Here is a 16190-nt window from a genome sequence, read left to right as displayed (position 1 = left end):
ACACTAATTTTTATAAATATAAAATTGTAAACTTGTTATTTAACTATATATCATGGCTTATATGACCTTATCACAAAATTGTTATCGAAAGCTATTTATATTCTCTTAGAATAAACACTCATTAAGATAACTTAAGTGTCGAGAGTCATATATAGATCAAATGACACGGTTTTGATTCATAATTAAAATGTTTTAAGTTGAATTTTGATCATAACTATAAGGAGTCATGCTAACTTTTTTTAATTAAAAAAAAGCATTCCTTACAAAATAAAAGATAAAAAAATGGTCAACTCTTATGTAATTTCTTAAATATGTCTCTTAAATACATGAGTTTTAATAAACACAAAATAAAATAAAATAACTGGTTATTTAACACAATAACATGATTTATATGTTGGTATCAACCAATTATATATTGAATTAAATATATATATAAAAGAAGAGAGAGATTTTTTTAATTTTTAATCCACTCAATAAATAAAACATTATTCTTGTCAATTTTCTCGTTATCTATCCTTTTTCAATTTTATGTATAGATGTATATTTTGTAAGCTTTTAGTATACAAGGATTGATCCGTATATTGACTTATGTGTTCTCATACCTCGTTTACACTAACATGAATATTCAAATAGTTGTGACCGTATGACTAGATAACTCTCATTAACCATTAATAATTTATTTATAATATGCTTGTGCCAATCAATGCATCTATTTTAAATTTTTATTTTTAAAACTATAAAATTTATTTATAAATAAAATACTAACATTTTGAAGAAAAAATTGATATAATTTATTAATAACACTTCACTCTTTGAAACTCATTCTCAATTATAAAAAAAATATTAATTAAATATCATGTTAAATTCACATTAAAAAATATATAAAAAATCAAAATAAACTCATAAACCCATATATGTCATCATAAATCCCCATTCATATATTATAATTTCTCAAATGTATTACCTCCTCATATTCAAACTCTTTTGTTAGTTTATTTTATAACTTGTAATTATTTATATTTTGATATATATTTTAAATTATTATTTGTATAAACTAAATTATTTATATAATATAATAAATATTCCTTTAGCATTTTAATAAATAATTAATAAATATTAATAATTTTAAAATATTTTAAACATAACAATATAATAATTAAATATTCATAATTTTTTTTAAATTTATTAATTATTTATTAAATATAATAACAAAATTACCATATTTCTATGATTAAAATATAATAAACTTGTTATTATATTTAATTAAAAATATTATTATATTTAATAAATAATTAATAATTAAAAATATTTTTATAAATATTTAATTATTATATTATTATAGTTAAAATATTTTAAATTTATTAATATTTATAAATTATTTATTAAAATGCTAAAGGAAATATTTATTACACTATATAAAAAAATTTAGTTTATACAAATAATAATTTAAAATATATATCAAAATATAAATAATTTAATTTATATAAATAATAATTTAAAATTTATATCAAAATATAAATAATTTAGTTTATATAAATAATAATTTAAAATATATATCAAAATTTAAATAATTTAATTTATATATAATGAATTTTAAATATTAAAAAAAAATTGAATAGTAAATTAAATTAGTTTGAGAATAAATCAACAAATTAGGTTTTAATTTAAGAAAGTGAACGCCAAACAGTGTTACTTTAAAAAAAAAAAACTATCCCTCTGTACCCTATTATAGACATTGGAATTTTCCTTATATAACAATGTAATTCTAAATCACAAGTTCCATAAAAAGTAATGTAGAATGGAATTATTAAAAAGATGATAGATAATGAAATGAAGTTCATAATTAAGGGAAAAGGAAGAAAGCAATAACTAAGCAAACATTACACAGGTTCCTCTTGTGTCCATATGTTGTTTGAGGTATTATTATATGATGAGATGGGGAAATAGAGAATTGAACATGTATAAAGACAATAATATAAATAACAAATACTGGAAAACCACAAATACAACCTATACAACACCCTCTATACACCACTCTCACCAAAATCTCATTTATATAACATAATATAATATACTACATGAAATGCAATTAATTTTTCAAGTTGAAAGAGAAGAAGAAGCATCACTCCTTGAAAATAAAATAAAAAATGGCTCATGCTACAGATCATATTTGCCACACGATGATCGGAATGGAAAATCGAGATCTATTTTTCCTTGGCAAATAACTTAACTTAACACACTTCAAGTCACCACTCCCTTTGATCAAGAATTACACTACTGGAAATAACAATGTCTGTGAGAGTGTGGAAGAGCCAATTTCTCTTTTACTGTTGTTGCCTTGTATAGTAGAGAAGCTCCTCCATCGATATAAAATTATATCCCCGACAAAACAAATGATTCTTCTAGGACGGATCTTCTAATTGTAGATTTTCACAGGTTTCTCAAATGTATGTCGGTTCTACAAATGATTAATACTTGTCTCAAGTTTATCGCACAATGAAGACTTTTGAAACAGATGATGATTTTAACTTTGAAACAATAAATGAAACATTGGGGGTGGTCAGGATGTACCTGATTAGCTGCATATGATCTCTTAGGAGCACTGTCAGCATGCTCTAACCCAAGGTACTGTTCCCAGGCACCATAAACATTTCTCTATGAAAAAGGAAAAAATAAAATTAAGTAAATTGAAAAGGGGTTGGTTGGTTGGTTATTAACTGAATAAGATGGATAACAGAAAATGAATGGAGGATGAAATACCTGAAATCGACTTCCAACAATGTCGGAATCTTGAAGGTATTCTGGGCGGCCCAATGATAAAAATGCAAACTTCCACTGAAAAAAAGGGGGATAAAATATTTCAGAAATGCAAGAGGTTGCCTATCGAAGTATTATCACCACCTAAGGGGAAAGAAAATACTATATGTACCTTAGAGAATTCCTCATCTTGGAGCTGCAATTTCTTTTGAATTCTTAATTTAACTTCAGCCAATGTTTCACCCTCATGGATAACCAAAAAAAATGGATCTCCAAAATTTTGGACTTGCTGCTGGGGATGAGAAAATAAATATATATATATATGTATATATGAAATAAATAATGTAAATTAAAAAGAACATCTCGTGAACAAATCTCAATTTTGTGGGTTTATAATAGAAAAAATGGCACAAGAATATGTCACAATCTCTAGAATAACAATCTCATCGAAAATCACCATCAAAGTTAAAATTGAAAATTATTTCTTTTTGTTTGGTACATTGTTTTCTGAATCATGATAGAGATTATTTTACAGATTATGATCCACATTATAGTGTATTTTTTGCTTTATTTGGAGTAAAGATTTTGTCAACAAATTATTAGGAACAAATTAATTTCTGGATTGTTTTTTATTTTTGGCTAACATACAAATGTAGAATTTTTTCGGATAATGATCTCAATCATAAAATGTGATAACATATAGGCTCATTATACATGTTTGATGTTGACGCATCATAGTAAATGCAGAATATTCCCTAGAATAACTTACCGCCTGGTTCTGAGCAGTATCTTTCATGAAATGATAGACATGGATCAAACGATCATGAGGACCAATATTTTTCTCCTCTTCCGGTATCTATCACAAGAAGCAAACACATTCTATTACAGTTACCAGTAGCCCAATGATTAAATAACTTTTTTTCTCAATCAGCATGGTCCAAATAATTGCATCTTGTGAAATAACAGATATTTAACAAAGTGGGGCTTTAGATCAGGAAAATTTCAGTTTGATGATCAACAAAACAGCAATTACATTTTCGTTAACAATATGACATCTACTTACAAATTCATTTGAAGTTCTTCATTCCAGACCATTTAAAAAACTAATTCATTTGAAGCATAAAAGTGACCTATGTGAAACAGCAAAGAACAGAGACGAAATACCTCTTCTGCCCGTAATGTCCAGTATTGATCATTGATGTTCTCTATTTTCTCATTAAGAGGGAAGACCTATCAAGAAAAAAATAGAATATCAATTTATTGACTTCCACTTACATGTTTATAGAAATTTTATGGATAAATCATCTCATCAGGATTCGGAAACATAAATTGTAAGCGTACCAAATGGGGACAATATATTATTTGTTTGCTAGATTAGTCCATCTATCAATGATTTCTAAATGCAAGCTATACATCAATCCATATGCTCAATAGACTCAACAATCCTAGTTACATGCCACTAAGGATAAATTCTTGTTGTGTCTCAAGGTCAGAAAATTATAATAGCATTTATCACTCTTCTTATGACATTCTTGTAATTTCTTCAAATATATCACAGGGTCACTCTTCTTGTTTACTTGTCCGTTGGTCATCTTTATCGGCTGTAACGGGGTTGTTTCATATTAATGAAATGCAACTTTGACACAAAAAATAATAATAATAATGGACAACATAAGTCTAGGTCTGTTTTTTGCTTTTTGTTTTCCGTTTTTTCTCCCCACCCCCACATATAATCTTGACCTCCCCTCACATTCTTTCATTTTAGTGAAAGTTGACCTTCTTAAAAAATATCTAAATAGATTTTCAATGTACCTTTTGTTCACATTCATCCTTGGTTTATCACTCTAGAAAATTGATATCATCAGGAGTTATTATGGGCTACTGAAACCAAAACATACCCTACTATAGAAACTGGCAACCATAAAAACAGATTCATCTCATACCTTGTAGATTTTGTGATAGAACACTTCAAGCAATCTGATTTCTGCAGTTGGATGAGATAACTCAACCTGTTTCATGAGATAACAAAATTGAATGCTAGAAACACTACTTGTGAGAAACAATTATTATTTGAAACGTCATATATGTACAAGAAGCAAAATGCAAATCCAGAAAACAATTAGATAGCAAGCCTATTGGGAAACGTGTAATTAGACTCAACCAATATCTCATTGTAAAATCAACAAAGATAAATTGAAAGCCCTTTTTTTTTGTATGGTGTAAAATTGTTTACATCAAGATATGTTTTAGATCGTGACACAGCATATAGTGTATTTTAGGCTTCATTTGGTATAAAAGATCCAAATTATTTGATGTATCATGATCCACATTTTTTATAGATAAAGAAAAACACATCAAATGTGATCTTGATAACAAATAGGCCCACCCAGTATGTATAACATCAAACTGGTAGAATGAAACAATATAGAAATAAATTTAAACATGCCTAGTATGAAAGAACAGTATCAGAGAAGTACCTTTGTCCTAAGGTCATTAATGACATCCCCAACAGTGCTTTGTTTTGGTAATCTAATAATATGAACTGCTACCTGATATTCAAGACAATATTAGTGAAGGGAAATACACAAACAAGATTCCTACTGAAACAGCTATAATAATTTCGGAACTAACTTCATCCTTGGTTGCGTGATGGAAAGCAACTTTTAGTGTTTTCAAACCTTGAAGCTCTGGTAGTGGAATATCCAACACCTCATAGTAGAGAATATCTGAAGTCTGTAGAGGAGTATCAGCCATGAGATTACCATACTTTATAAATGGTATTTAATATGAGGAAATGCTATGGAAAAACCTGATTGTAATGGACTAGCATGTCTACTAGATGATCCACTCCTCTATACTTGGTTGGCTGAGGTTTAGGTTGCTGTGAGTAGCAATTATGTGATGTAAGCCTTATTTTTGATTGTTCATTCACACCCAAATGATGGGCCACTCTTTCAACAACATCATCATAAGTATGAAGCTTTGACCTACAAATTTTCATAGGCACAACCAGATTCATTTTTTTACGCACAAAGAACCATATAATAAGTAAATCATGCAAAACTCTTTTATGAAGTAGAAGTAAAAAGGAATTCAGGATGAATATTGAAGACGGTATAAGATGAATAATGGAAGAACTTACAACTCAAGACAAAATTCATCCTCTTTAGGTTTCTCCAAAGATCGGAAACGGACAACCTGCAAATTAAGAGACATGATGAAATTATTAACATCCATCAAAAAATGGTTTTTAATCTCCGTCAATCCTCAATTGATGTCTAGACTGGCCCCATTTGAAAATTAAACTTAGTCACACAGATATTCTGAAATGTATTGGATAATATCTTTAACCCTAGAAACTGATGTCAATAAGAAGCATCCAAAACTTCCATTAGATAATATAGAAATCAAATTATTAGCAGTAGATTTTTTTGGTAACCTAATTACAGTAGAAATTGCTACTGTATATGTGCATGATGATTCAGTAAAAAACATGTTTCCTCTCCATTTCCTGGAGTCAATCTGTCACGATTAATTCAAGAAATGCATAGAGTTACTATATAGGGTCGTGTGTAGAGAATTATATCTCTTGTAACTGTGGCATAACAACCTCAGGACCAGCTGGCCTATTTCATTAGATTCTTTTAAAAGTTGTTATATGACCTGGCATTAATTTGTAATGACCAGGCTATTTAGGAGTGGTAGCTCACTGCTCATTGGTTATGATTTGAATAGTGTGAAATCTGTATCATCCTCCTATCAATCTAAGGTCTCTTGATTACATTGTCATCTTTTCATCCCCTAAATTCTTCCTTGTTACCCAATCTCTAATTTGCAGTGAATATTTTGAGAATTATATGTGGATATTCTTAGCTCATAGCATATAAATACACAACAGATGAGCTGTTTTCACATGATGCTAACATATCTCATTTGTGCTCATGACTTACTTGACGATTATGAACATATTCCAAGAATGAAGGAACATCAGGATAGCGGCACGGCTGACTACTTTCAACATGAGGTTTCTGGAAGCAAATGATGTCACCATCTTCAAGCTGCATCAGATAGGAAGCTAATGTAAAATTTCTTGTAGTGGTCAATATGCATTCCTAAGAATGTTGAAAATTACAGGATTGGCAGGATAAAATAGCGAAAAATAATACCTGACTACTGCGAAAAGTAAGCTTCCTGTCTATGTGTTCGCACATCACATTAGGTTCAAACTTTATTTCCTACATTGTAAGGGACAAATATGTAAAGATGTTCCTGATCACAATACTCATTGGACAAGCAACAAATAAAGTAAGAATGTTTAGAGACCTCAAAGAGTTCAATTTCTTCATCAGGTGCATATCCAGCTAATTCATTCAGCTTTGTCAAAATGTCAGCTGGCTTTTCACTGGCCTTCACAAAGTGACGTCCTACATATCTGACAGAACAAACAGGAAAACAAATGTCCTGACTATGAAGAAAACTTGATATTGTGGGTAAAGAAAGAGTAGGTCCTAACGATCAAATAGAATTTTCATCATCAAGAAACTAACATACCGCAGCTCCTCTTTAAATGAATCATATAGCTTGAAAAATAGAAGAATCTCCTCTTTAGTCTTTGGAGAAGGGGGAATTGGCTGCACTCCCTGCATAGTTCCGCAAGATCATGTTCGAATTCAAGAATCAACGTTGAATTATATAAACATAAATCATGATCAAGTTGAACACCCAAAGGGAAATTAAGAGTCAAATTTAAATCAATTACCTGTCCAAGTTCTACATCTAGAAACAGCTTTAGCTCTGCATTGTTTGCTTTATTAGATACCTCTCTTACTTGGCCAACCTGAAGTTGAGGACAAATTATGTCATTTCATATATCACATACATAATAAGATCAAGATGTATGTGTTGCATATAAGGAATGAACCCATGTTACTGAAAAATGTGAGCTTAAGAGCTCCACAGGCACCATATCATAGAAACTCGTGGATAGTGCAATCAATTTCTCATCTTTCTGAAGGTTCCATAACAAAACAATTAAATGGTAACAATATGGTGAGCATTATTCCTACAAACGGCTCCCATTGGTTTCACGATCTCATCCAATGTACAACTCTCACCATAATACATGACCTTCATATATGCAAAGTTAAAATATAGTGAACTCTTAATGCAACTTATCCATTATATAAAACCAGAATCCTTCTTAAGGAGTTTGAGAATTCAATTCAGAAACTTAAGAGATTTGATACACAATAAGAAGGTTATATCCAGAAAGGATCCTAAAAGTGGTTATTAGCTTTACATTGTTGTCCAGATCAATCCCTTGAAGTTTGCTGTTTTATTTGAGCTGTCAACTTATCACGGAAGGGTTGTAAATTCATGAGATAGTTCAAACCTATTTACTGGTTTGTAGTCCCCTGGGATCTAGAGTGTACTCTGTTCTATAGGTTCATTTCATTACCACATCAGTTTATATTTTATTTTAGTCCGAACATGCCACTTTTTATGATTGTTGTTACATGCATCCTCCTTTCTATGTACAGCTTCAGATCATGTCGTCAAAGTTCTTTCTTATTTCTCTGAAGGTTTTCTAGGAAACTACGAAAATCACCCTTTTCGAGAATATGAATGATGTGTGATACATAAGTCAAAATCATTATTCAAAATAACTAAGAGGAGAGATGATAAGTTATTAGAAAGCAACAAAAATTATCAGAGCACCCGGACCCATGGGTTGTAAGAAACACGCAATGAGCCTATCTGGAAATCCAGATTACTTTCTAGATCATGATCCAAAATTATAGTATAATCTTTGCTTCATTTGGTATAGAGATTTCTTTCTCGACCCTGATCAGATTATTTTTTGGATCACAATCATATTATATTTCACTTCATTGTGATTTTTAGCAACCATAACAAATGTAGATTTTTCTGGACGATATCAGCATGAATTTTTTTTATGACAAAAAAGCCCAATAAATGTTAAAGCAAAGGAAAAAGGTCATTTACAGATTGAGCTTCCTCCTGAGGTGTCAATGGACGATTGGGGCGATACGTATGGTTTTGTCGCTTTGCCCACAACCAAAAACGTTGAAATTGGACAGGGATACCAAACTCCTTGGCAACTTCATCCTGCAGAAAACCTTAATATTAGAACATAATCATAGTTGTGGTTTCTTCCTGATTTCAGGTATAGGAGATATCTTACATAATATACAACATTACAAACAATTCTTCTTGCATTAGCACCACAATGAGAAGAGAGCATGAAACCAGCAATAGACTTGTTTTATTTCTTTACGATCAAATATGAAACTTTAAGTGAAGCAGAAGAATAAGAATAATTTTGATGCCATTAGACAAGTAATTTTCTTTAGTATCAGATATGAATCTTCACGTTAAGCAGCTGATCAAAACCAAGTTTCATGGCCAGGCATAAGACAACCAAATAATAAACAAGGCATTATACACCACATATTGCAGCTATTACAAGTCACGGCCCAAATCAAAACAAGTGCCACAGCGGCAGAGATACCTTGAACATACTAAAAGGCATTTGTTTCTGGATGCGAAAATGGCGAACTTTGTCATGATCAACGAGATCAAAAAATATGTCCCTACCAATCTGCATCCGAATATCCTCGTCTCGAGCAACCTTAAGGAAAGGAAAACCAAGTAAACAATGGAACCATATGATACCTTCGGGAAATTTCAGAAAGAATAAATAAGATCAGTGCACATTCTGAGAAAGATCGGAAAAGTTTTACCTTTATTACTGTATAAAGATGAGCCTCCGATTTTTCTTTTCTCTTTTGTTCCTTCTCTTCTTGTTCTTTCTTCAGCCTAACCTGGAAAGTTGATGAGAAGATAGCCATGGTAACTAACTTTACATAACACTATTAGGAAGAAGAGAAATCAACAAAATAAATATTGTACCCTAAGGTGCTCCGCTATATCCTTTTCCTCAATATTACATAAAATTTTGTCTTTGTCACTTTCACGTATATACACGAGCATATAAGCATTTGAATATTTTGTGAACTTGAATGGTGAGTTGTTGAATCCAGGATTTGTCTGCGGCAACTGTTGCATAAAAGAAGAAAAATTAAGCATTGTAGTATTAAATACACAAAAATTAGATACAACACGTTTACCTCCTCCTCGCCACCAAACTGTTCTTCCAATGCCTTTCTTGTATCTTCTTTTGTCACACGTTCATCATCAAATTTGTACCTGAAAGCAACAGATACAGTGAATGTGAATATAACAAAAGAAGCTAAAGCACATGATACCATCATAAATGGAAATGCTTTCTATATTCTTAGCCAATCATTCAGATGCATAATGAACTGAGATTTAATAAACAAGTAAGCGCAAAATATGATAAAAAATATATTTCTTACAACAGTGATGCATACCATTGATCTGAAAGAGTTGGTCTTATATAAGCATAGTAATGTCCACCATGCACCCCACCACTGTGAACCAAAACACTGCAAACAAATCAAAGCATATGTTACAATTATAGGACACCCCTGCCTTAAATATTATGCAGAAAGGAATTAGAGAAGATATACATCACATCATGTAAAATTTAGCTTGGGAAAATATAGATACAATAGCGAGACAAATATACATTGTATCTAATAGTATTATAGCTGCAACAATATAAGAGTAGTTTAATCCAAATATTATATTTTGGTGCTGCTTTCTCTACAAGGAATATGTGCATTAATATCTTGCATATGCCTAAAGAAATAAATGCAAGCCATTTGTGGATACAAACTCTCTAAACAAAGTGAGAATTGCACATGGAAATGAAGATCAGGCCTAAATTCATGGAAAGATAATGGTCTGTATCCGGTTTGGTATTGCAATTCTCGAAATGGTTTTGTAGAATTATGTCTAACTCTCTCTCTAGCTCATCATTATGTCATCTTCACTCTCTCCAAGATGATGTTTGGTACCTCATGTATATCCCCGCCATTGAACACCTTGGAGTTCCACACTTTCTTTTCTTCTCTCTTTTCTCTTTGTATTTATGTAACTCTCATGTATCATCCATCATGATCAATAACAGAAAAGTCTTACTGTTTACATTCTACAGGTCTATTATTGAAATTTGCAAAAGTAAAATAAATGAAAAAGAAAAACCTCATTCGTATTAACATACAACAAAGGATCAAGGGGAAGTACACGAGAACTTCACAAAGAGTAAAAAAAATAAGGATTGTGAATAACTTGGCAAAGAAGAGAGTTGTTTCAAGCAACATAGATTGAAATATGCAGTACCTGTGTAGGGTATAAAGGTTACGTACACTCTTATCTGCTTCAGGCGATAAATACTTCCCATTATCTCTATCAAGATCAAGTTGTAATGGGAACTCATATCGATCATTGATCTGTATTGAAAATGATGAAAGGTTACTATCTTACACATGCCATCAAGGTAAAGTTGTAATGGGAACTCATATCTATTATAGATCTGTATTATACATGAAAATATGGTTACTATCATATCTTACACATGCCACAAATTTCCGTAAATGTTCAGAGCCGTAACGTAAAACATTTGATCCAAAATCATGTCCAACTTAGGAATACTAATTCAGAAAGGAGTATAGAGAAATGAGGTAACTAGTTTATGTCTTACAAAGGACACTAAACAAAATATACTGACATGGTCATGCACGATAAGAAAAATCGTATATAATGAAGACAAGAAAATACCAACCTTAACCATTGTATCCCTCATAAAATCATATTCAAAACGCTTTAACTGAAGTTGGAGAACAGGAGGAAAGTCAAGGAACAAAACACCTTTCTTTGCATCCTGAATTGGCAAAATTAAAAGCAGTTACTAGTAAGTGGATCACAAAATCAAAATCGTGCCTCAAGAAATAGAAACACTTGTGTGTTTTCTGTAGCTAGCTATGGCATACATCAAATAATTATAAGAGTATTATGAATAAAACTAATACAATGCTTAGGTATTCAAATCATGGTGATATTGTGTTTGTGTAAGAAAAAAAATTCCCATGTTAACAACAAGATGTGGCTTGTAAAGAAACAAAGTATTTTGTACATTCACACTTTTGATAGGATCTGACTAAGATAATTGAGTCCAGGATTGAAGACCTGGTCTCAAAGGTTCTGACCTGTAAACCGTATTGTTCTGCATGGTATTTGTTGTCACCTTCAAGGCGTTCAACTTCCACATACTTGTCAAAGGAAGAATAAACATCTTTACATCCTTTAACATCAAGTTGTAGATCTATACAGACAATAAATTTAAATTAGCAAGAATTATTTGGTCACATTTCAGGAAGAATTGGTCCATTAAGTGAAAAGTACCATAGAAGGATTCCTTTCTCGTGGACTTGTAATCCACATTTATGCACTCTATATAGTTCATGTGGTGCCCTTCAAAAAGTTGTTGAATCGTGCCTTCAACAACAGTACCCTGAGCATGAAAATATATAATGTAATACTCTTCCTGAAGAAAAAGAAAAACCTGGATTGGCATACTTAGATCAGAATACCTTCATTTTATCCTCAAGTTTCTCACACAGTACTCTATTCAACTCTTGTACATCATGCTGCATGAAAGAATCATATGTATCCCACCCAAATGACTTAGTTAACTCTTTGGTAGCTACACTACAGTCACTGTACTGAAGTTTATAGAATAAGCTCTGCAGGGCTAGGGGGATGCTCCCTGATGGCATATCATTCTCAGTTGTCGGCATATGGTACACAGCCTGAATTCAGTTATTGTAAATGAGAACATTTTTCATGAATTAATAATCAACAAATGCGTATATATAGTGCCATACTTTTCTGAAATATGGAATATGGTACAATGTCTGAAGAAGAGAATTCATGTAACAAGTAGCCCCCTGGTTTTTTAGTCCAACATAACCTGTCTCCTTTTTTGAGTCATGTGAAAAGTAATCAACAACCCTTCTCACAGCAACATCAGCTTCAATGATGACAGTATCATTCACAAGAAAACCTCTACTTGGGTCGTATAATTCACTAAGTGGCATGAAAGAAGTAAAACCCCAGTCACTTTCTCTTGCATTGAATTGATGTTGTGTATCTGCAGTAAGAAAAGTATGATAAAACAACATGAAGTTTTAACACTACTTCAAGCACCCAAATGGGATGTAAGACAATTCCACAAGTATAATCACACTCAAAAATTGACCTCAACATCCTCATCTTTAACTAGACAGTGTAGGTGTAGCAGATTTCTGCCATCATCAGTCTTAGTGAGGACATACCAATAAGTGAGGCATCAAGAATTAGAAGGAACTAATATTTTATCTTGTCAAGAGATAATAATGATCAAAAAATAAATATATTCTTCTATAAAATACTGAGGCTGACAGAAATAGCCCACAAACCAACTAACAAAATGATGACCAAGCCATATGATAAAAAGGAATCATATCCCTCACAACTTAAGATTCTAAGTCACTTCTGATTGAGAAGCACCAAAAAAACATGCAATATTTTTTAATTAGAGTGCATAGTAGAGAATTTCTGGAAATCACTAAATTCTTGAACATATAAGGTGTGAAATTAAAATTGAATGTCCTAAGAAAATCATACGGGGGAAACAAGTCAATTGAGTAAAGTGAAACATGCTCAAGTTTTCTAATAGATAAAAGAAAATTTAAAGCATCCAAGAATTGTTGAAAATCAACCACCTACATGCATGTTGCTAGTTGTTTGATTAATTTAGTCATTGTGATGACTTAAGGACAACACAGAGCTGATGAGCAACGAAAAAGACAAATGAAGGATGCAAAAGGCCAATACATTGGAATATCATACGAGGATAATAACAGTTATAGAAAGAAACAAAACCAAGTATCAATAATTCATTGGAAGAGTGGCCAATAAGATATTGACTAATGAAAATTACCTTACTGGAGCATCTTCTTAACGTAGGTAGATGGTAGTTAATGAAATAAATAATTAAGATACTACCCTACTTCAATCTGCCTAATACCAAGATGCAAGAAGAAGAAAGGTGAAAGACCCATACAAAAGTTCTTTGATATAAAGATCTCAGTGGGGGACTGCATAACACTAAAATAGCACAACTGCTGTTTTTTGTTTGCAATTGTCAGATTTTCAAAGTGATTTCACTTATGCTATGCAGTCCACAAGAAACTCAGTCTATTACTTAAATAACAATTATGAAGTGACATAAAGATTCCGTACAGCAGACTACTATATTATCTGATTGTAGTTTTGATTCTAGATAGATACAAATAATTACCAAAAGAAAACCATATAAAAAAAACTATCTTTATAATTTATATGTTCACCTTGATCATATAAGCATAAAGGGTTGTTTAGTTATTTGTTCATTATGATCATGATCTGAAAAATCTACATTTGTTATGTTTGTCAAAATCACAATGATCAAAAACATAATATGATCGTGATCCAAAAATTAATCTTTTCATGATTGATAAAACAAACTTTTTATACCAAATGAAGCAAAAAATATAACACTATAATTTGAATCATTATCAAGAAAAATTCATTTGTATACCAAATGAAGCAACCCAAATTACATTATAATCTGGATCATGACTGAAAAAAATCACTTTCAATTTTAACTTTGGCAATTTTCCAATGAGAGTGTGATTGTGACACATATTGTGACAAAGTACTAGTTTCCAAATAGGCTCATACTTTAAGCAAATTCAATATTGTATTTACTTTGGACTTCCAAAATCATGTACAATCAAGTATCACTTACCGTTTAATTAAAGTTAATCCACATATCTGACTATCTGATACATTTACCATTTAATTCAAATTCACTACTAACAAGTAGTTATTCTATTGTTCCATAACAGAACTTTCAATTATACTATATAAAGAAAATAAAACGATAGTCTGAGAAAAAGAAATTTAATTATGGGAGCTAATTAGCTGCATAATGAAATGCACAACACCTTCTTCATACAACAGAAGAGTCCAACATTACATCAACATGTGCATTCAATAGCATAAATGGATTACCAAGAAATTGTTTTAATATAAAATAACTCTTGCTTGTATTCTCACACCAGCATCTTATACACTGGAAAACAGTACCTTTTCTTATTGTGAATTTATTGTGAACTTGGTTTATCACAGCCAAATTGAACTGAGCATGTCTGCTCCATCCGTATGGCAAGGTAGAAGAATCTGCAACATCTAGGTACATCGACAAATGGTCCACATTGTTCCCCTTTGGAAATATAAGTGCCCGCCTGTCCATATAAAACAAAATGGAAAAAGAATAATACACTGGACAAAATGTAGAAAGAAATTAAGGAAGAGAAATAACCAAGATGTAAATATGTACCACTTGTATCCTCCAACATAGAAAATCTCTGAATACAGCTTCTTGGTGTTCACCCTAGTGAAGTTATCAATTGTCCAAGTGAACCGTGCAGATGGGGTTTCATCTGATTGAACCTCAGCTGCATTACCTGTTTCTGCTGGAACAACTTTTAAAAATAGGAAACAATGAATCAGAATAAAGAAGACAAAGATAAAGACAAAGACAAAAACAAAAACCCTACAACTGAATCATATCTAGTACCAACAAATAACATGAATTAAGAATTATGGATCCAATTAGGTTCAACAAAGTGGAGATGAGATACCTTCCATGGGTTGAGGACCCTCCACAACTAAATCCGAGTGTGGCACAAGCATCTCATCATCTTCTTGCTACAAACATAAGTAAAATTCAGAACTTGGATCTAAAATATGAACCCCAATCGCAAATAAAAGCCCTAGAAAAAGATCAGCTTTAGTTCCATGAAACATCGAAATTCAAGTCGGATTCATGATAAAACAAAAAACCCAAGATCAAATTCCCTCTAAGATCATAATTGAACACAAATCATAATAGAAGCTGTAAACAAGCACAGTCACCGTCCTACGATACACATGTGAATGCGCGCATCTTTGAGGGTGGATACAAAAGATGCATGTCATCTAAATGATCGAGATAGTGAGTAATTACATCTAGAGGGGGAGGAGTCATTAGAGTCATTTGCAAAGCTGAGTTGATTTCTTTCCCGATCAGCAAATCGTAGAAGAAGCCGCTGAGAATTGCTAGCTATAGGAGAGAGAAAGTTGGGTCTCTGCAACGTATATAGCACGATCGATGAAAGAGACTGTTTGGGTTTTAACAAGGGAGGACAGTTTCGGTATATTTAAATTGTTGAAAAAAATTCGCTGAAATTTACGAAGGTAAAAACGAAAATTTACAATAGCACGTGCATGGAGAAATTTGATGAAATGGCCCTCATAAGTGCCTTAATTTCAAAAAAGGCCCGCGCCTACTAATGTTTGCAAAATGGGCTTTTTTGCCCTGCGAAATGTCCATTTTACCCCTGTAATTGCACTTACTC

General features: G+C 31.7%; 1 protein-coding gene across 2 annotated transcripts; it reads right to left on the bottom strand.

Moving 5' to 3' along the window:
• Positions 1-1958: 1958 nt before the first annotated feature.
• LOC124936914 (ubiquitin C-terminal hydrolase 12-like) lies at positions 1959-15948 on the bottom strand. 2 transcript variants are annotated; one of them, XM_047477444.1, is made up of 32 exons: positions 15800-15948; positions 15435-15501; positions 15131-15275; positions 14878-15035; positions 12591-12856; positions 12297-12515; positions 12109-12217; positions 11913-12028; positions 11489-11587; positions 11047-11156; positions 10173-10247; positions 9909-9987; positions 9691-9837; positions 9522-9602; positions 9290-9409; positions 8764-8886; positions 7517-7594; positions 7309-7397; positions 7081-7189; positions 6924-6992; positions 6708-6815; positions 5900-5955; positions 5567-5744; positions 5389-5490; positions 5235-5306; positions 4701-4766; positions 3922-3987; positions 3527-3613; positions 2930-3049; positions 2761-2835; positions 2572-2655; positions 1959-2458 (listed from the first exon to the last, which is right to left on the bottom strand). In XM_047477444.1, the coding sequence occupies exons 1-32, from the start codon at positions 15827-15829 to the stop codon at positions 2417-2419; spliced, it is 3345 nt and encodes a 1114-aa protein (XP_047333400.1). In that variant the 5' UTR covers positions 15830-15948; the 3' UTR covers positions 1959-2416. The 2 variants fall into 2 exon arrangements, with proteins under 2 accessions (XP_047333400.1, XP_047333401.1); XM_047477445.1 differs by having other exon boundaries at positions 2930-3046.
• Between the last annotated feature and the right edge of the window lie 242 nt (positions 15949-16190).

The sequence above is a fragment of the Impatiens glandulifera genome, chromosome 4 (assembly GCF_907164915.1).
Source record: "Impatiens glandulifera chromosome 4, dImpGla2.1, whole genome shotgun sequence".
NCBI classification, from domain to species: Eukaryota; Viridiplantae; Streptophyta; class Magnoliopsida; order Ericales; family Balsaminaceae; genus Impatiens; species Impatiens glandulifera.
This window is presented reverse-complemented; position numbering and strand designations above follow the sequence as displayed.

Coding starts and splice junctions, on each gene's coding strand:
- LOC124936914 (XM_047477444.1), bottom strand. CDS start 15,829: ATGACTCTAATGACTCCTCCCCCTCTAGAT. Junction 9,410..9,521: donor ATCTTTATACAGTAATAAAG/GTAAAACTTTTC, acceptor CCTTTCCTTAAG/GTTGCTCGAGACGAGGATAT. Junction 2,836..2,929: donor AAGATGAGGAATTCTCTAAG/GTACATATAGTA, acceptor CCTTTTTTTCAG/TGGAAGTTTGCATTTTTATC.